This window comes from Canis aureus, chromosome 11, assembly GCF_053574225.1.
Source record: "Canis aureus isolate CA01 chromosome 11, VMU_Caureus_v.1.0, whole genome shotgun sequence".
Lineage (NCBI taxonomy): Eukaryota > Metazoa > Chordata > Mammalia > Carnivora > Canidae > Canis > Canis aureus.
In genome coordinates this window covers 40,241,902-40,262,305 of record NC_135621.1, presented here as the reverse complement: position 1 = coordinate 40,262,305, position 20,404 = coordinate 40,241,902, and the positions used below count along the sequence as shown (strand labels likewise).

Sequence of the window (20,404 nt, the reverse complement as noted above, 5' to 3'; positions counted from 1 at the left end):
TAGACTATCAATCACTCAGATAAGCCTTTATCATTCTTATTTCTAATAAGACAAATCTGGATTATTTGGGGTCCTTAAAATGCCAGTTCCGAGATATTCACCCTGCTGGCAAAATCCAAGTGCGATCTGCTGCTCGGGCTACGTTAGAGTCGACCTGCTGCATCCCTGACTAGGCCGCCAGCCCCCTGCGGACCAGAGCCGGCCCCACGTCTTCTCACACCCAGTGCCCAGCACCCAGCACCCAGCACCCAGCACCCAGCACCCAGCACTGTGGGTGAGCCCGGAATGCACATGGACCCAAGAGATGGAAGAGCACAGACCCAGTCTGGAGACTGTCGGTGCTGGTCAGGACCGCCCATGGGCAAGTCACGACCTCCGGCCCGGCCCCCTTACCTGGAGGAGGGAGGTTCTGCTCCTGCCCACGCTGCAGGGGCTCGAGAGGACCAGCTCGGGGCTCATCGCGTGGCACTTAAACCAGAGGCTCTGCGCCCTGGGCAGCCGTGGTACCCACAGGCGTCGATGCCGTCGGGGTGGGTAGCTCGCTTGCGGGGGGCCGGGGGGGGGCGGCACTGGCGGTCCCTGCTTTCTCTCCTCCGTGAATGGGGCTCTTTGGCTCTTCCTACTGTCTCATATTTATATTCTGCAGCACTCTTGGAGCCCCGGTGCCTTAACAGAGGGACGCGTCTCTGATGCTGACAGGGGACCCCGTTGAGCAACACTCCCTGGCTCTGCGGGTGCAGGGCTACCCCAAGATCCTGCGCTCAGTAATTAGCGGCCGCTGTAGCTAACAAAGTGAAACAACATCAAAAGGAAAAGGAAATGAACAAGAAAAGAACTGTGATGCGGGGCTCCGCGGACCGGATCGTGCGGCTGTTGCTTGTATTTCTGTCGGAGCTCTGATTATTTGGCCCCGAATAGAGTTCGGTAGGGTTCCAGCCGCGATGCCCCAGAGCCCCGGGAGCAACACCACAACACGATCTCTGTCCCACCCCCTTGGGGTTCAAGACAGTTGTCAAAAACTGAGGGGACTGCTTCGGCTCCCTTATGAATCCAGAGACCGCCTCAGTGCCGGTGGCGTCTTAGTGGGGTACCTGCTTAGTGGGGTCCGCTCGGCTGGGACCGTCACTGGAAGTGCTTCCGGGCGGGCCTCTCCAGCATGAGGATCCCAGGCTGGCTCCTACGGGATCAGTTGTTCCAAATGACAAGAAGAGGGGCCTGCCAGTGTCTTCGTGTCTTGGCCTCGAAAGTGACGTGACCTTTGGCCTCTGCCTGCCCCCTGTGCCCGGTGGGGCCTTGGCCTGGCTGGTGCGGGCGCCCAGCGCTCTGCGCATCACCCTGCAACTGCGAACGCCTCCTGGAAAACCCATACTTGGTGTGCAGCGGCTGAGCGGCCGCCCCGCCCCACCTGGTATTAATAACCCACCGTGGTCCTCTGGCCCCCGGGGGAAAGGGATTGGGGAAATGTGTGCGGGCTTGTTCTAATGTGGGTAGCTGTGCCACCCTTCAGCTGTGCCCATCAGCTCAGGGTCTCTGTGATCTTCAGCTTTCGAGATCTTTTTGGTTAAAATGCTGCATTTTCAACGCACGAAGAGATTGGAAACTGGCCTCGCTCCACACGTTAAATCTCTTTAATAACATCATCTATCTCACTGAGGTCACTTAGGGATACAAACACCGTTTTTTTGTCAAGACTCTTCGGCTGTCTCCAGGCCCCAGAGCTGGGAATTTTCACTGACCTGCCCTGAGGACCACATCTATCCGCCAGGGTGCCCCCGGCACCTCTTTGGGAGCCCCGCTTCCAGACACAGGAGCTGTGCTCACAGAGCCTCTCAGGGAGCCAGGAGTGTGCATAATAAGGACTTTGTGCTTCTCAGTATTTTTTTTTTTTTGATCTAAAAGAAACTTTCCTACTTTCCCTGCCTTTGGCTTCAGTTATTTGAAATGGCAAAAGTTGTTAAAATTCCAACACGAGAATATGTTCAATAAACAGGAAAGGAGTTTGGAAGACCCACCACTGAGCATGAAGATTAACCCCGTGGTGGCCAGTCCCTAGGTGTAGACAGTGTCCATGACTGGCTTTTGGTAGGGGTCTCTATGCAGTGGTCCTTCCTTATCACTATCACCGAGCCACTGCTATGAGTTTTGTTACACATAACATCTATTTTTCTGATATCAAACTTAAAATAAAAAACAGAAATATACAAGGTGATTTTGTTTATACACAACCTGTGTGACTGCAGATTCTCTTTTAGAAGACAACATTTATTCATTCATCAAATATTTATTGAGTGTTTGATTTTATGGGGCAATAAAAAATGAGAACAAACAGATTGAAGAGCTCAAAAGCTTAAAATCCATTGGAGAAAAGAAAAATAAAGTACACAAATAAATCCAAGGTGGAATGACGAAACATTCAGGGGGATCTCAGGGTTACAGAAATTCAAAGGAAAACATACTCTTGATCCAAAAGGAAGAAATAGGAGGGACTCTTGAAGGACCTAGCATCTCGGCTTGGCCTTGAAGGGTGGGTGGGTATGGTGGGTTAGAAACGGTCACAAATTCTTTGGCATTCTCCCATTGAGAAATGGCATCTTTGGCCCTCCCCCTGAAAACCAATGGGTTCTGTGACTGCTTCAATTAATTAAATATGGTGGCATATGGTGGCAGAGATTCATGTCACTTTCGAGACCAAGACATGAAGATACTGGCAGCTCCCTCAGTTGTCATTTGGAACAAGTGATCTTGGAATCGTCTGTCTGAGAGCCATGAAGTCTCCCTGTAGGAACCATCCTGAGATCCTCATACTGGAGAGACCAGCACGGAAGCCACACAAAAGCACTTCCGGTGACAATCTCAGCTGAGTGGACCCCACTAAGCAGGTAATCTCACTAAGGCACCAGGTATGTGAGCACAGCTCTCCAGGACTGTCCAGGGCAGCCCACCTGCCAACTAAGCACTATCAAGTGAGCTCTAGCAACGCCATGTGGAGCAAAAGAACAATCCAGCTGAGCCCTGCAGTGATAGATGACCAGAACGGTAGGGTTCTGATTAGCACAGATGAGGGCCTGCTGGCACCCCACAGAATGAGATATTGTGGGAAAAGCCACAAAGGTGTGAAGGTGAAGAGAATGCTCAAGAATTTGAGTTTTGAGGAAATCAGAAAACTTACAGGAAGTAGAAGGGACAGAATAACTATTATACATATTGAAATGCTAAACAGAGAGTCTTAAAGGCATGTGTTGTTCTACAGTCAATGTGGTGCCACTAAGATTCAATGTTTTTTAGACTTCTGATTATGGAAACTTATAAACATACACAGAAAATAGTATAATGATCCTCTATAGACATCACCACTGTGGCTCCAGTCGTGTCTAAGTGGTTTCGTAGCAAAAGAATCATCAATGTTTGCCAGTCTTTTTTTCCTGAAATACTTTTGGGCAAATCCCATACATCAGATCTTTTTTCCCATAAATATTCCAGTAGGCAGTTCAAACACATAAGGGCTTTAACAAATAACTGTAAAACCGTTTTCATGCCTAAAAAAGTAACAATCTTAATAAGACAACCATTCCATGATCACATTTCTCCTATCAAATTTCCATACTATGTTCTTATTCCTAGTTTGACTCAAGCTGAGTCCCACACTGCATTTGGTTGCTTTGTCTCTAAGGCCTCTTGTAATGAATGGCAGTGGTGTGTCAGACGCTGCCCTCTTTCCCATGCTGTTTTGTTCTGTAGAATTCCCCGGTGTGTCTTAGGCTTCCGGCACCCTTACCACCATGCTCTGTTAGAACCTTATTTCTTGGGTTCCCTAGGTGGCTCAGCGGTTCAGTGCCTGCCTTTGACCCAGGGCGTGATCCTGGAGTCCCGGGATCAAGTCCCACATCAGGATCCCTGCATGGAGTCTGCTTCTCCCTCTGCCTGTGTCTCTGCCTTTCTTTCTCTCTCTCTCTCTCTCTCATGAATAAATAAATAAAATCTTTGGGGAAAAAAAAAAACCTTATTTCTTATGAACTAGGAGAGAGGGAGTTGGTCCCTGTGGCATTTTGAGGTACAGGATGCTACAGCTGCATTTGAAGTCAATCTGATAATATACAATAATGAGGTGTGGGCATGATGGTGGCCTGTCTGTAATGAGGGACCCTTAGCTCCAGGCCCAGGCTGCAGGGTAAGGAGTGGTCACCAGGAAGTTCTGGCAAAGATAACCCTTCCTCCTGATTCTCAGGGGCTCACTGCACGTCAGGCTCCATGCCGGTGGCTTCTGGCATCAACACACTGGATAATATTCCTCGAATTTTAAGGAACCACAGACAACATGTGATTTATGTACATCGTTAGTGCAAAACATGGAAAGAACTGGAACCCAAAGCCTCTGTTCTCTGCTGCTGTGCCAAATGCCAAATGGCTGAGATTAAGCCCCCGAGGCTGCTCTGGTGAATGGGGGGAAGGCTGCTTCTTCCAACACAGGCAGATCCCTGGGGCCCGTCCAAGATCGACTAGACCAGAGTTCCTGGGCATCTGACCCAGGAACGTGCATTGACAGGCATCTTGGGACTTTTTGACACAATTCAAGAAACACTGGAATAAGGAACGGGAGCAGCTGTAGCAGAGAGAGAACGGGGAGCCCCGCATTTGAGCTGCAGATAAGGAATTTAAGGGAGGAGGAAGAAAAGGACTTCTCACAAGTGCCTCCTGTGTGGTTGGAATTGGCACGTGCTAGGGCGGCCCGGGTGGCTCAGCGGTTTAGCGCCGCCTTCGGCCCAGGACATGATCCTGGAGACCCGGGATCGAGTCCCACGCTGGGCTCCCTGCATGGAGCCTGCTTCTCCCTCTGCCTGTGTCTCTGCCTCTCTCTGTGTGTCTCTCATGAATAAATAAATATAATCTTAAAAAAAAAAAGAATTGGCACGTGCTGCTGAGTAAACCACTGGAGAGGAACGTGGCTCTCAGGAGCTGACAGGTGCCTCTGGCCGGAGCTCCCCAGCCAAGCCGCCCCCAAGGAGGCCACAGTGGGGGGCTCCCACCCACAAAACACTGCTTATGCAAAGGGCTCTTGACTTCATGGGGAACCTGAACTCTTCCATCACATCCAGGAACCTTCTGTGGAAGCTGAAGCCATGGCCACCAGGGCTCCAGCCTTGCCGGCCCCAGGAAGCTGACTCATCCCAAGTGTGTGTGGGAGAGATGCAGAAATCCCACCACGCAGGATCCAAGGAACCCTGGGCCACTCACGCGTGAACAGGACCAAAGAACATGGGGACAGGTAGCTGCGGGAGCAGGGTGCTGTTTCATCAGTGGTGATAAGAAGTCACGACCAGCATGGAAGGCAGACAAGAACCCAGGAGCCGAGGACACCTCCCTTTGGAATATGGTCTAGGTGAAGGATGTCCAGTGGGCATTTTGAGAGATACACATTGAGACAGGATCGAACAGAACTGGATTCAAATGACACAGTCATGAATCAGATGCCTTTAAATAACTCTTTTTATTCATTAATATCTACCTGTTGGTAACTGTAAGTCTTTATTTTGAGGGTATTCTTTTTTAAGAGAATGAAAATTGAACATCAATGACATTTTGTGTTTTAGAGAGAACACAGGGCTGGGGAAGGGCAGAGCAGAGGGGATGAGAGAATCTCAAGCAGACTCCCTGCTGAGCATGGAGCCCTACCTGGGGCTGGATCCCATGACCCCGAGACCATGACCCGACTGGAAATCAAGAGTTTGACCCCTAACCAACTAAGCCACCCAGATGCCCCTAAAATGTTTTTAAAAGACGATTGTTTAAAAAAAAAAAAAAAAAAAGACGATTGCTTCAAACCAAACTACCATGGCACATGACTGATAGGTGATGGGGAGGGGCCCCTGGCGGGTTGATAAAGTTATTTCCCGATCATGATATCATATATCTGATTGTCATACCTTTCTGTATTACATTATATTTCAATACAAATTTTCCCTAAAGAGGCTGTCTCTTTGATTGGCAGAGATGGAGAAATTTGTCATAATTTGGGATGTGTAATATCCCACTTTTCCAGGAACCATAAAGTCTTCTGGAAACCATTCTTGTTTTGCAAGTAAATGTGATCATTTTTATCTGCTTGGTTATCACCGTGGTTAGAAGGTGTAAGCCGAGCTTCCGCACACTCTTCTGGCAATGTCTTCTCACCACAGCCCGCCACCCCCACCCCATGAAAGGTGCTGCTGGTCCCAGGGGGCCCAGGATGGTGGCTGGAGGTGGCACATGAATGAGCTCCCTGGGCAAAGGAATTGGAGCCTGATCTCGGGAAAGGTTCTTCCCATCTACGGCAATTATTTAAAAATTATTTTCTGTAGGATCCTTAATTTGATCAATTCTACATCAGTGTTCTTTTTCTTTTTAAATCAAAGTTTGGATTTTTTTTTTAATATAGCCTCATAAAACATTAGGATTCAATATTCAGTTTGTTTTCAAATGCCCCAACTGTCTAAGCTGATTAAAGCAGACCTTTTTTTCCCTTTGGAATCTTTGAATTAGGAGAAAATAAAATCACTGCTCCGCATTTTCAGCTGAAGTGGGGAAGGGATGGGTGAGGGGAGGAAATGTAGGTCTGCATCCATAAGACAGAAAAAAGAAAGTGTCCAGGGAGGTGGCCACTGTCTTACTGGCCACAAGAAGTCGGTGCTGATCAGCCCCTAGTGAAGAGATGAGGAGCACTAAGTTAGAAGCACATCCCTCTGGAGATCTGGAGCAGGCAGGGGGCGGGGGTGATGCCCACAAGAGAAATGAGACCACAATTAACATCTTTAATGCATGTTCTAGACCAACCCAAACAGAGCCCTGGCTTTTTATTTGCTCTGGTTTTCTTCCTGCTGATACATGTCTTGCCCGGGGTTAAAATCAAGGACACTCACCGCGGTTTGCTACTGGGCCTTTTCGGTTCGCCCTGACCGCTCAGTTTCCCCCAGGGTTGGTGAGCACCCCCCCCCCATCGATGGTGAGGTGCGTGACCCGGCCTTTCAGCTCTCTCTGGCACAAGTCCTGGTGATTCTGTGACACCCTCCACACGTTCGCTCAGAACTAAGGTGCCGCTTGGTCACCGCGCAGGGGGCTACACCGACTGCGTCCCTCGGAGAGCGAATCCCGGCCCGGGAGGGGGGCGGGGGGCGGGCAGAGCGCTGACCAGCCGAAGCACAGAAGCAACCTCGCTGGCGCAGAGCAGATCCTAGGCGGGAAGGGCCCCTAAAGGTAATGGGGCCTCATGGCCACTTGGTAAACGCAGGTGAGCAGCTAAGGTCAGTTGGGACAACTCTGGCTTAATTCTCTCTCCCCACCCCCCACTGCCTGCCCATGCGTCCTCTGCGTTCCTGCTCCTGGCACTGGCGGGAGGGGGGCACTTCTGCCGCTCACTGGGTCTCCCTTTAGTATCTTTTTAAAAAAGATTTTATTTATTTATTTATTTATTTATTTATTTATTTATTTATTTATTTATTTATTCATTCATTCATTCATTCATGAGAGACACAGAGAGAGGCAGAGACACAGGCAGAGACACAGGCAGAGGGAGAAGCAGGCTCCCTGTGCGGGGGGGCCCCATGCGGGATTCGATCCCAGGACCCGGGGGTCACGCCCTGAGCTCGAGGCAGATGCTCAACCGCTGAGCCACCGCCCCCGTGAGTATCTCGTAAGCTGCCCAGGTCACCGGGGGGAGGGGGCACACAGGGACCCATCTGTCCTGCGAACACCTAGGAGTTCCCCAAGTGCCTGGTTTCGATCGGGGCGGTTTGGGGGCGAAGTCTTCCTGACCTGCAGGTCTGAACCCAGACTGGGGAGCCTTTCAAAATCGCACAAAACGCAGCACCGCCAAAAGCACCCCGAGGCGCAGCGCGGGAATTAGGGAAATTCCTAAGTCCGCGGTGGACGCGCAGGCGGGGGCGGGGGCAGCACCCCGAGCCGGGGCCGGGGGCCCGGGGCCCGGAGCCCGTCGCGCCCCCCTTCCCCGGCCTCGGAGCCGAGGGGCGGCGCCCCGGGCAGGTCCCGCCCCGGCCGGGAGGAGGGACGCAGCACCCGCCGGCCCGCGCCCCGGTCCCCGCGCCCAGTCCTCTGGCGGCGGCTGCAGGTGCGCGCTGTCCCTCCGGCCCCGCCGCAGCCATGGCCGCCTCCTCCGCGCGGCCCGCCGTCCTGGCCCTGACCGCGCTGGCGCTGCTCCTGCTGCTGTGCCTGGGCCCGGGTAAGCGGGGCGGCGGCGGGGCGCGGGAGGGAGATGCGACACCGGCCAGGGCGGAGGGACCCGGCCGAGCCTGGGCCAGTGCCCGGGGCACAGGGTGTTGGGTGTGGCCCGCGCACAGGTGGGGGTGGCGCGCTTGCCCCGCACACGGAGGACCAGGGGCAGGGCAGCTCCGGCACGCGTGCTCACCTTGGGAAAGAATGAGGGTCACGGTCGGAAGCGGGGGGCGGCAAGAAGTGTTTGGGACCGAACCTAAGGGGCGGGGGCGGGGGGTAACGCGAGCGGCGGCGGGGGGCGCGCCGGCCCGGGGGGCGGGGGTGGGGGGGAGCCCCGAGCGCCGCGATGCAGAGGCTCTTGCAGGCCGGCAGGTCCCTGCCAGGCGCTCCCCAACCGACTCAAGTTCCAGGTCTGCCACGCGGTTCCCAGGCCTCCCCTCCCGCCCGGGGAGGTGCTCCTAAAGGAGAAACGCTTCACCTTCTGTGCTTCCTGGAGTCCTCAGCGAATCGGTTGAAAATTCCAGGTTCCTTCCCTATAAAATGAGCGTATTCGTACAAATCCGCCCAAATGAAGCAGTTTGGTGCAGGCATCTGAACCCGGAGTCCACAGACCCGGCCTTAGGGTTCTGGCCTGCGAACACTGCCTTCCACTTGTAGGGTCACCGTTCACAACTCGGAGAGGCCTAGGGTGATCCCGGCACGGAATACTCGCCCAACACGCGAGACTGGTGCTCTTCCCCTGCAGAGTAGCTGGCTAATGACTGGGAGACACCCTTCATAGCTTGGCTTCTGTGCTTGCTTATTCAAAACAGGTGTGGAAAAGAAAACTGCAGGTGGAAGAGAGGGAGGAAGCCCACCTCTAGGAGTCCTGAGGCCAAAGCTCCAGGTCGCCCCAATAGCAGGGGACCTGTTCCACTGGAGAGAATTGCTCTCCTTCTAAATTACAACCACAGGGGGGGGGCTAATCAATTATGTGATTGATCCACCTCTCCTACTTCGTTCCTCCCATTTTCAGAAGCACATCCTCTTTTTTTTTTCTTTTAAGATTTTATTTATTTATTCATGAGAGACACAGAGAGAAAGGCAGAGACACAGGCGGAGGGAGAAGCAGGCTCCATGCAGGGAGGCCGATGTGGGACGCGATCCTGGGACTCCGGGGTCAGGCCCTGAGCGAAGGCAGACGCTCAACCGCTGAGCCACCCAGGTGTCCCAGAAGCACATGCTTATAAGCGAGTGAGCACCTGCCAAAGCCATTCCTTTTCAGACTTGTGTCTTACCTCACTCATATGAAAAACAGGGCGAACAGTGTCAGGTAAAATAGTATCATCATTGAGCTGGAGTGTGAAAGTTCTTATGACATAAAATGAAAATCCTTATACACCGAGTCCCACAGGTGGCTCTTTATGACCTCCAAAATCATTTCATGGGGAAAATGATCATTGCTCCTTCTTGAGCAGTTTATTAATAGTTAGCACCTTCAAAGGGATATCCTGCAATTCTGCATCTGCTGGGAGATCTAATGTCAGGTTAAATAAATTCAAGAGTGCCTGTTATCACCATCTAGAAGTAGTGACTGATGATGTTGGGACCAAAAAATCCATTCTGTAGGAAAAAATTCACAGCTCTTCATTTTTTCATTTTTCCCCCTCAAACTAATGTGGTATCTGATTATATGTATTAATATTTATACTTCAGTGGGTAGTAATTGGCACAGTGGCCACATTAATAATTCACAATTTAGGATTTTCCCGAGCCTTTCCTTTGTACAGCTGAGATTTGGTGAGGCTTTCATTTCTGGAACTGCAGTGACACATTTGCTGTTAGAAATTGCAACGACTTCATCAATGCCTGAATCCAGTGTCTATTTCAACATCAGGCCACATTTCATTCACTTAATGTTAAGTGCTTTTACAGAAGGCAAACAGATGGGCGGACGATACTTAATTCTGTGTGTGCCACGCTGTTGTTAAAAGATGGACAAATGTTAAGATATTAATAAACGCTAATATTAGTGGCAAGGAGTGGATCTGTCTGCTTTGGCAAGTGTATTCACAGATTTCTTTATTGACTCTTAAGGTTTGATGGGAAGTACAGCCTTTAAGAGTAGTCTCCCTCCAATCTAATTAAATAATCCTCTCTATAGGAGCCCCGTCAAGGGCTCATCTCTGCTTACGTACTCTTGATGGGGAACATCTTTGGGGTGACTCACCCCATCTTTGGGGTGGCTGCCTAGGTGTTGGAAACCTTACTTTATGCCCTAATCTATGGCCCAAGTGTGTTTCTGGAAACAACTTGCTGACTCGTTTTCTCAGATCAGATTCCACTGTATCAGTTAACGTAGTTTAAAATGTATATATTATAAATATCTGTAGCCAAATCATTTGAAGGCTTGGTAAATTTTTAACAAAGTTTGTGCATTCTTAGTGAAAGTGACTAGTAATGCTTATTTTTAATCCCTGTGCCAAATTTTGGAGTTGAGACGGTTGTTGGTAATAAATGTATGATGTACCAAAAAAAAAAAAAAAAATCCCTGGCTCCTAGAGATTCTTCCCAGCCATGCTCCCTGGCTGGCACATCCCCTCTACAGGCAGTTGGGTAGCCTTCAAATCCAGATGCCTACAGAGGCTAATAGGCTCTTTGTGGACCATGGGGGTGTGCTGAGTGACTTGGGCCCAGAGCATTCAAATTCAGATTTTGTAAACACTGGGTGCACTCATAAAACACAGCTCCAGGTAAAGCTCAGCTGCAGGCAGCTAATTTGTGGCCTTTGGCCACACGTGTGGCTTTATCCCCCAGTTACATAGTCAATTCTTTAAGCAGGAGGGGTTCTTAATCTTATCTGTGTCCCAGACACTTTTTGAAAGTCTGGCAAAAACTATGGCTCCTATTCCCAGGAAACTATCTTTGCAGAAGCAAACACAGGCATTAGGGCCTGTCCATGGGCAGGGAGGTTAAGGACCTGCCGTGAAAGGTGGACAGGACACCACTTCCTCCATCCTGGGGCCAGACCATCTCCTTACACCTGAACATGCTCTGCTCGTTATTTAGGAGGTCGGGCTTTTCTCCTGGGTGCTTTAGACACCCCTTCACCGGATAAGCCTTGCACCTATGTATAGCGCTTAAGGATCAGAGGTGTCTACCGATCCTCACATCTGCTCACCAGGAGGAGGAGGGTGTCCTACCAGGCCAGGTTTTCGGTTCAGATGTTTAGGCTGATTAGAAATACTTTCAGAACTCAATATAAATAACAGCAAATGGTACCAATGATGCCAAACTGGGAAGATAATCCAGGTAAGCTGTAAAACTGGGCTGGATTTTTTTAAAGAATTAAAGTGCATTCCTTGGCTTGTGGCAGCATGAGTTCTTGATAGCTGCCCACCTCTGCCTTCACATGGCTACCTTTTCTGTACCCTCGCCCTTGCCTCCAAAGATCCCAGCCATCGGATTCAGAGCCCACTCTAGAGCCAGCGTGATATCACCTCATTTTAGTTAGTTAACTGAGATCCTTGATTATACCTGCAAATGCCCTATTGCCAAATAAGTCCACATTCAGAGGTTCTGGGTGGATGTAAATTTGGGGGGATCACTATTCCATTTGCTCTACCACAAAAAAAGAGAGAGTCTGCAGGAAGGTACACATGACAGGTGGCCTCATCGTAAGGTATATGTAAGGAGCTAAAAGAACAATGTCATTTCTCCCAGGGAGTATCTCAAATCCTAGCGCCCCTGATCAGCCATGGTCATGGTCACCAGTATGAGCCACAGGCAGCCTGAATTGCTTTTCCTGCATGACATGGAATGCAGCAAACATGAAAACCGTGATACCACCAGGTTGCCAAGTGGAGAGGGGGCGCGTGGTGATTTTTTTCCAGCTCTGATTTTTGCACTTGGGAAATTAAAGTGTACAGTGCAACTCTGACCTGATTTCTATCTTCTTTCCGTTAGGTGGCATAAGTGGGAATAAACTCAAGCTGCTGCTTCAGAAGCGGGAAGGTAAGCAAACCCCACACGGATAAGGGCGGCATTCTTAATGGATCCCAGTGAAAGGCCATGTTGAGTGTGCTCACTGGGGTCTTGTATTTGGAAAATCGGAAGTGTTTACTCCTTGAAAGGTTGGCAGATCTGAAGGGCTTCGTCTGTGGGTAATTGTGTGGTATTTTATTAGGTAAATATTATTACCAGTAAGTGTTTGAAGATTGTTTTCCTGAAAGCTGTCGGTGTGGACTCCAAAATAAAAGAAACAGTGCTACTGTGTTAATCGAATGCTCTGTGTGTTAGAACCATGATGCCCTTTATCTGAATTTAGAGCATATCCTCTAGAGAACATCAAACCTCCATCAGTGAGGTAGACTCGGATTAGCACTATTTGGTGTTCTGTGTCTAATTAGCCCTCTGGGGCAGGGTGGCACAGAAAAAACTGTTTTGTTACTAACACCTGTTGCGAAAAAATACTCCTATGATGAATGTGGTGGCAGCGGCAAGATGTTTAAAGCAGAGCAGGCTGGGAGCCAGGCACTCTGAGTCCCGGGCTCACCAGAATCAGGTAGATCAGTTGGACCGATCGTGGGGTCTTGCGAAGGCCAGCTCCCCTCGGAACTGTCACCTTTGCCTGTAAAATAAAGAAGTTGTCTAGCTCTTGAAAATCAGGAGTGGGACCACATTTCTGGTGTGAGCCTTTGATCCCGTGTTTGTCTCTCCTCAGCCCCACCCTCCCACCCCCACGCAGTTAAGAGCGGTTCTGGCAGGTGGGGGTCTGCTCCCTGACCACAGGGGCCCCTCATGCTAGTCACATGCCCCGCAGCCCCCTCCAGAGATTCCTCAGGTGCCGAGCACTTGGGGCCCCTCATAGGGGCAGAGGGCTCCTGAGGGAGCTCCCAGCATCTTCCTTAGCATTTCCAACCGCTCCCCAGGCCCTGGCCAATCCCTGATCTCCGTGCGGGGCAGCACACTCCTCCAGGACACCTGGGGTGATGGAAGCTCTGGAAGGGCCAGCCTGTCAGAGGTGGGAGAGCACAGACCACCAAGACACTCCTGAGTCCTGATGCACATCCTCAGCTTTTTTTCAAGTCAAGCCTAGAAACACATATTGAGCACCCACTATGTGCAAAGAGTTGTAACAAACCCTGAACTGAACGGGAAGTGAGGAAACAAATCCACTGCTGCTCTATCCATGTGACCAAGGGACTCATAGAGCTTCTCTCCCAATGTCCATGCGGCCTTCGTAACAACACCAAGATAGGGACTGTCAATCCAGTTTGCTAGATGAGGGGGTGGAGAGCAGGGATAAGCCAAGCGGCACAGCTCCTTCTCCTGAGCACTTCCTGCAGAAGTGGTGCCTTTTAAACAGTTGTGACCACAGTGGGAAGATGCTGGGAGAAGCCGTGTATACCAGTACCCTCCAAGACTCAGTAAAATCGTCGATGATCTGTGAGGCCCACACATGGTAGCCCAAGGTGGGCCTGTCCCAGCTCCCCAGCCTGAGAGCTCACCAGCCCACCAGCTTGGGCTGGGGCCCAGAGCTATTGTTTTCATTCTCTTTTCTTCCTGGTCTCCTGAGCAAGCACGGCATCCTCATGCTCGCACATATAAGGAGTATCCACTTGTGTGGCCATACAACTGGATAGTTGTTTCTAAACACCTAAGGGGTAAGCCGCCAGCCCCTGCCTGAGACTGGGGTCTAGGCCTGGTGAGTAGCTGCAGAGGATGGGCTAAAATTTTGTCTCTCCCTTGTACCTTTGAAGTTGGGGGCTGGCCTGTGCCCCTTTATAGGGCTGCACCCAAATGGAGAACTTACTGCCAAGGGGCATGGAGTCCAGTGACAGGAAGCTGTATTTTATCCCATGTGATGTAAGAATGAACTTCAGAATCAAAACCATCTCTTGCAGGGTGGGCTTGGGGTCTGGGATAGATACTAGTGACTCACCTCAATAAGAAAAGAAATCATTCCTTCTACCTTGGGGGGTGGGGAATTGATCATTTCAGCACCTGCTCCAGCTAAGACTAATGTGGCAGTGGGCGAGAGCAAGGCCAAAGAATTCTTGAGCGGCCTGAAGCGCCAGAAGCGACAGCTGTGGGACCGGACTCGGCCAGAGGTCCAGCAGTGGTATCAGCAGTTCCTCTATATGGGTTTCGACGAAGCGGTGGGTATTCCTGCCTCCTGGAGGCCTGGCTCCCTTCAGGGCAGTGTGGTGGGGACAGCAGCTTGGTGGGGAAATAGGGCACAGAAAATTAGCCTTCGTAACACACTCCAAAGGATGAGCCCCCATTGTATGCCAGGTGCTACCCAGGCACCGGATAACATTTCCATCAGGATATAGGGATATCAGCTGGAATTTTTCATCACACCACAAACAAATGGGAATCTCTTCCAACACGACTGGGAAGCGGGATTCCAGAAAAGTCGTCGTCCAAAATGGCAGGGACTTAAATTCATCCCAGAATCCGATGTAATGTATCTGCATAGTTTTGCCTGGGTGTCTTTAAAATAACTCATAACTTCCCCCCCCAAAAAAAAATTTGCAGCTTTACCTCCCCCATATGTCAGAAACAACAAGATCGATGCAAAGACCCCTGTGGACAATGGGAAGAGATGAAAAGTGACTTTTTAACAGAGATGGGTCTTTGCAGATGTTTTCGGGAAAATCTGGCAATGCATTTGCAGGGAAAGTTGGTTCCATTCTGTTCATGGGTCCAGGCAGGGAGGTGCCTCAGAATGGATGTCTTCGCTAAGTCAAGGAAAAAGAGTGTTTACAGTGACAGACTCCCAGTGGGGAGGTACAGGTGAGGCAGCGGCAGAGCAAGCTGGCAGATCCGGCTGCACAAAAGCCAGTGTACAGAGTGCCCAGCAGGGCGGCGCTAGCGGAGCGCTCTCCTGGAGGCTCGGTGGCCTGGAGAACACTCAGCCCGCCACCCCATGCCCCAGGGGGGTGGGGGCAGATGACGGGCAGCATCTCCCAGCAGGGGCATCTGGAAATACTCTTCTAAATGGCCCAAGATTCATACTGTGCATCAAGGATGTATAAGATGTTGCAATAGATGGAAAAAAATTAAACTCTTTAGAAGCCTCATTTTTAATGGCTGCATAAAGTGCAGTCATGTAACGGGATTATAGTTTCCTTCCCATTCCCAACCATTGGGTATATTGGTTATTCCCTAAGTATCTTCCTGTGCAAAAAGCTAAACACCTACATCTAGACTCCGTGCCAGGCAGGAATCTAAGCACTTATATGAATTCACTTATGGTCATAACCACCCAGAAGGCAGGTACTATGACTCGCATCTTCGTGTGTAGTTTGTTTCGTACTTGGTGTTGTGTTCTTCCCAGTGGAGTAGCTGAGGCAAAAGGTAGAATCACTCGCAGGTCTTTAGGCTTGTCGGATTGCACATTCCCAGCAGTCACGTGTGAGAGCACCAGTCTTCTGGCATCTTCAGCACCACCTCGAATTCTCAGTGAAAATTAAAACAAAACAAAACAAAAAAAGTACTTGCTTAAACATGAAAATGGTATGTCATTTGTAGTAATTTGTATTTCTTTGATGCAGTCCTTGAAAATGGGTATTAAAAGTGTAGCATGGAAATGGCTAAAATAACGAGTGGTGACAAGGTGAGAATAAGGTGAGGATCCATAAGATTATAACTAAATATTCACAGAAGAGACTAGAAGGAAATACTCCAAAGTGTCAGTTGTGGTTGTCTTTGGCAATGGAGTTACGATCCCCCCCTTGACTCTGTCCCACTCCCATGTATCGATTTGTAAAATATAAGTCTGTGTTATTTCTGTGCTCATAGAACAATTTTTTAACTTCTTGAAACCCTTGACATTTCAAGGTCTGAGTTTTGCCAAAACTTCAAACAAGATTATAAAATGCCAAGAACCAAGGAGCAAGATGATTTGCTGCAATGTTGTGAGGAAAGCAAACATTCTCACTTTCCTGGCTGAGGCAGAAGGAGGGCTGAGCAGAGGCCAGAGCCCCTGGGGTTCAGCAAACAGAGGAGGGGCAGACTGCGCTCACCAGCGTGGCACAGGCTGACCCAGGGTTCACCTGAAGCGGGTGGCCACAGAGAACCGCATCGTGGGCGAGGCCGGGCCTTCCGGCCTCAGGGAGTGCCCAAATACTCATGGTACCCGGCAGTCTTATTAAATGCATTCCTGCGACCCAACCACCGGAAAATTCCATCCAGGCAGTGTGGACGGGTGCCTGAGAACATGCACTTCATAGCATCCAAGAGATTTGGATGCAGGGGTGCACTGGGCGCACTTTGAGAAAAATTGGACCCAAACTTGTAGGTACCCTGCAAGCTCCCTAGGTCATCCTTCTCTTGTGCCCACCTTTTCGGCCTCACGCCAAACCTCGAACCAAGTCGTCGGCAGAGTCGTGTGCAAGTGCCCATCTACGTTCATCCTGTGCCTTCACTACCGACAAAGAATTAGTCTTTCTTTTAAGAGAGGCACCGACGGCAAAGACCTGTTACCCCGGCTGTAAAGCTGAAAATCCTTCTTTGCTTCTCACTCGATTCAGTTCTCCCCCTTCCCTTTTATCCCTGCTCACTGCCACTGTCTCTTTTCATGTGACTCTCAGCAGCTGTCGGCTTCATGAAGGCAGGGACTGTGTCCTACTTCGGGTGGCCCTTCAGTGCCAAGCACAGAGCTGACGGGCTGGGCCCATTTAATCAGGGTTTGTGGAATGAAGAAGTGCAGCCGTGCACGCTCGAACAACACCATGGGTATAAAAGGTCATCATTGCAAGGTCGTGCGGCTGAAACACGCCAGGACAGTGGCTGATTTAACTTACGGAGCATCTACGCCGTGCACTTGAGGGGCCAGGCGACAGGACGGGGCGGGGAGAGAAGGCAATGTCTGCAAGATGTGTGCAGGAAGAGGTGTACCGTGCCCAGGGGGCAGGCCAAGTTATTGCAATCTTTGAGAGATGTCCATTTTATTTCCCCCAAAAAAGAGAAAAATATTGAAGTGTTGGGTACATTAAGAACTCAAAGGGCAAATGTTTACAGGGGCTCGGATGGGCCCTGCCCCGAGGGCAACGGCTTTTACCAGCGCTCTTCAGCTGTCTGCTGACCTCCATGCTATTAAGCCAAGTGGTTCTTGGTAAGAGTTGTTCATGGTTGAAGAAAAGCTGTCACAGAGAAAAGCCAGAGATAAGATGTGGTCTGGGGGGGTGGGGGGGTGCGTGTCCTTAAATCCGTTCTCTGCTTTTCTCTTTTCCTCCAGAAATTTGAAGATGACATCACTTACTGGCTGAACAGAGATCGAAATGGGCACGACTATGATTACTACCAGCGTCACTATGACGAGGACGCCGCCATCGGTCCCCAGAGCCCCTACAGCTTCAGGCACGGAGCCAGCGTCAACTACGATGACTACTGACCAACCACCCCTCGGCCCTCGGCGCCCCGGCCGCGGAGGTGACCCACTGGGCTGCCTTGCACCACGTGGCTTCCGCTGGGCTTTACTCCAGCAGATCTTGCCTACCCCCTTTCTGCAGCCAGGAAGGAAGAGTTAAACAATAAAAATGCCTTTGATATTTCATGCAAGTGCCTAACATCGCATTTCATTTAAAAAATAGAAATAAAAGCAGTTTGTTAAAAACAGAAGTCTCAGAATTCATTCGGTTGGGAAGCAGGCTGGCCACAGTTTTCATTCCCTGGATTTTGTCAGAGTCGGAGCCTCATCCAAGAGGCAGCTCTCTGTTACCCCTACACTGCGGGGATCCCCGCCACCCCCCGGGCAGACCATGGCACTGAGCAGGGGTCTTTGGTTGGTTAAAATTCTGCCCCTGCTAAACGCAAGGTAGGAAGCCAGCGAGAGAATCTGGTCAGAAGTTATTTAAGGTCACAGAACACGGCTTGGAGTAGTCTAATCATCCCACAGGTGTTGGAGCCCTTGCTGGGCCCCAGGCCCTGAGCTCGCGCTGGGCCTGTTTAAGTCGATCATGCAGGAAATGAAGGGTAATAAGGAAAAAGCTGAAGCTTGGGTGAATTCAAGGCCTCGCTTCTCTTAAAAGAATTAAAGCTTCGCCAATGAATTCAAGAAATATTTAAGAACACACTTTACGTAGTCTTTAAACAACCTGAGTGGATGAAAGAGAAAAGTGGGGTGGGTGTGAGGAGAGGGAGGGAGGAAGGTAGGGTGGGGGGCAGAGGGGGTTAGGAGGAGGTCATGAGGCATTGCTGATGGAGGGAGTCAGGTCACAGCCTGTGTGATGCCCACAGAGCTGTGGCGGAGGTTGGGGAGCACTCAAAATGGTCTTACACTCTTGTGGGTCACAGACCCCTCTGACAGTCTGATGGAAACTTTTTGTTCTTTCTCAGAAAAATGGTGATTTTGTTTATAGTCCCTGAAATACATCTCCATTCACAAATCATGAGTAATTAGAAAAAAAAAAAAAAAAGCCGGCTTAGTAGGAAGTAGTGGCTTCAGGAGAGTGATGTTTATGGACACTCATAACATCTGCCTCTAATAATTTTGTTTCTTCCTTTAGAATCCTTACAACTTTTAAGAATTTTCACAAAGTATTCATACCATACAATTTACCATTTTTAGGTGTAGTGTATAGTTCAGTGGCATTGAGTGCTTTCACATTACTGTGCCCATCACCACCATCCATCTCCAGAACTTTTTCATCTTCCCTAACTGAAAATCTAGCCCCGACAGCCCTCCCTCCCAGCTCCTGGCAGCCCCCAGTCCACTGTCAGTCTCTATGAGCAGGATTACGCTGGTACCTCATTTAAGTGGAACCATACATTTTTTTGTGTGTGTGTCTGGCTCATTTCACTTAGTGTAATGTCCTCAAGATTCAACAATGTTGTAGTCCGTGTCAGAATTTCTCTCCTTTGGGGACGCCTGGTGACTTGGTGGTTGAGCATTTGCCTTCAGCTCAGGGTGTGATCCTGGGATCCTGGGATCAAATCCTGCATCAGGCTCCCTGCAGGGAACCTGCTTCTTCCTCTGCCTGTGTCTCTGCCTGTTTCTCTCTGTGCCTCTCATGATAAATAAATAAAATCTTTAAAAAAAATTTCCCTCCTTTGAAGGATGAATAATATTCCAATGGGCATTTGTATGGCATGTTATTTATCCATTCATCTGTCAATGGACACTTGGGTTACTTCTCCCCTTTTTTTTTGTCCTGTGCATAATGCTATGAACATGGGTGTGCACCTACCTCTTCATGTCCCTGCTTTCAATTCTTTTGGGTAGGTGTCCAGAAGTAGAATTGCTGGATCATATGGCAATTGTTTAATTCTTTTGAGGAACTGCCACCCATGTGTTTCACAGTGGCTGTCCTATTTTACATTCTCACCCTTTATTTTTATTTTTTAAGATTTTATTTATTTATTCATGAGAGATACAGAGAGAGTGAGAGAGAGAGAGAAGAGAGAGGAGAGAGAGAATGAGAGAGAATGAGAGAGGCAGAGGGAGAAACAGGCTCCATGCAGGGAGCCCGACGTGGGATTTGATCCTGAGTCAGGATCAGGCCCTGGGCTGAAGGTGGCACTAAAGCGCTGAGCCACCGGGCTGCCCCACATTCTCACCTTTTAAATGTGTTTCTTTTTCTTGCCTACTATTGGGCTAGCTCAAGCCCCAGCAAAATTAAAGAAGAGGGAGGGAGAGGTGATGGAGAGGGCATCTTAGTTTTGTTCTCAATCTTGCTGTGTTCCTCCATACAGTATGTTTGCTGGATGATTTTTGTTGATGTCTTTTGTCAAATTAAGGAAATTTATCAAGTTAAGGAAATGGACTTTTCTATTTATCCTGCTGGCTTAAACAATATGCTAAGAAATGTTTTAAATGTCATGTATGGATGTCAAATTCTGTTTTCCTTATCTGTTGAGATGATACCACATTTCTTTGTTAATCAATTAACAAAATTCTAATATTTATGAATTGAATCCCTGGAGTGAAACCTAACCTGATCATGATTGCTTTTACTTATCTGGTTGGATGTGTTCAGAATTCCTGTACACATGCTCATGAGAGGGTTGGCTTTAGTGTTTTTTTCTGGTTGTTTTTATCCATTTAGATATCACGGTTATTCTGGCCTCTTAAAATGAGAGGGTTTCTTTTCTATTCGGTGTAGGAATGGAATGCTCTGTTCCCTGTTTGGTAGCATTCGGATAAAGCCGTTTGAATGCAGTGTTTTCTTTGTGGTAATATTGTTTCCTATCAACTGCATTTCTTTTATAGGTA

General features: G+C 49.5%; 1 protein-coding gene across 1 annotated transcript; it reads left to right on the top strand.

Moving 5' to 3' along the window:
* Positions 1 to 8,051: 8,051 nt before the first annotated feature.
* ECRG4 (ECRG4 augurin precursor) lies at positions 8,052 to 17,811 on the top strand. Its single transcript, XM_077914888.1, has 4 exons — positions 8,052 to 8,209; positions 12,148 to 12,195; positions 14,185 to 14,342; positions 17,429 to 17,811. The coding sequence occupies exons 1-4, from the start codon at positions 8,131 to 8,133 to the stop codon at positions 17,582 to 17,584; spliced, it is 441 nt and encodes a 146-aa protein (XP_077771014.1). The 5' UTR covers positions 8,052 to 8,130; the 3' UTR covers positions 17,585 to 17,811.
* The last annotated feature ends 2,593 nt before the right edge of the window (positions 17,812 to 20,404 follow it).

Coding starts and splice junctions, on each gene's coding strand:
- ECRG4 (XM_077914888.1), top strand. CDS start 8,131: ATGGCCGCCTCCTCCGCGCGGCCCGCCGTCCTGGCCCTGACCGCGCTG. Junction 12,196..14,184: donor GCTGCTTCAGAAGCGGGAAG/GTAAGCAAACCC, acceptor TGATCATTTCAG/CACCTGCTCCAGCTAAGACT. Junction 14,343..17,428: donor ATATGGGTTTCGACGAAGCG/GTGGGTATTCCT, acceptor CTTTTCCTCCAG/AAATTTGAAGATGACATCAC.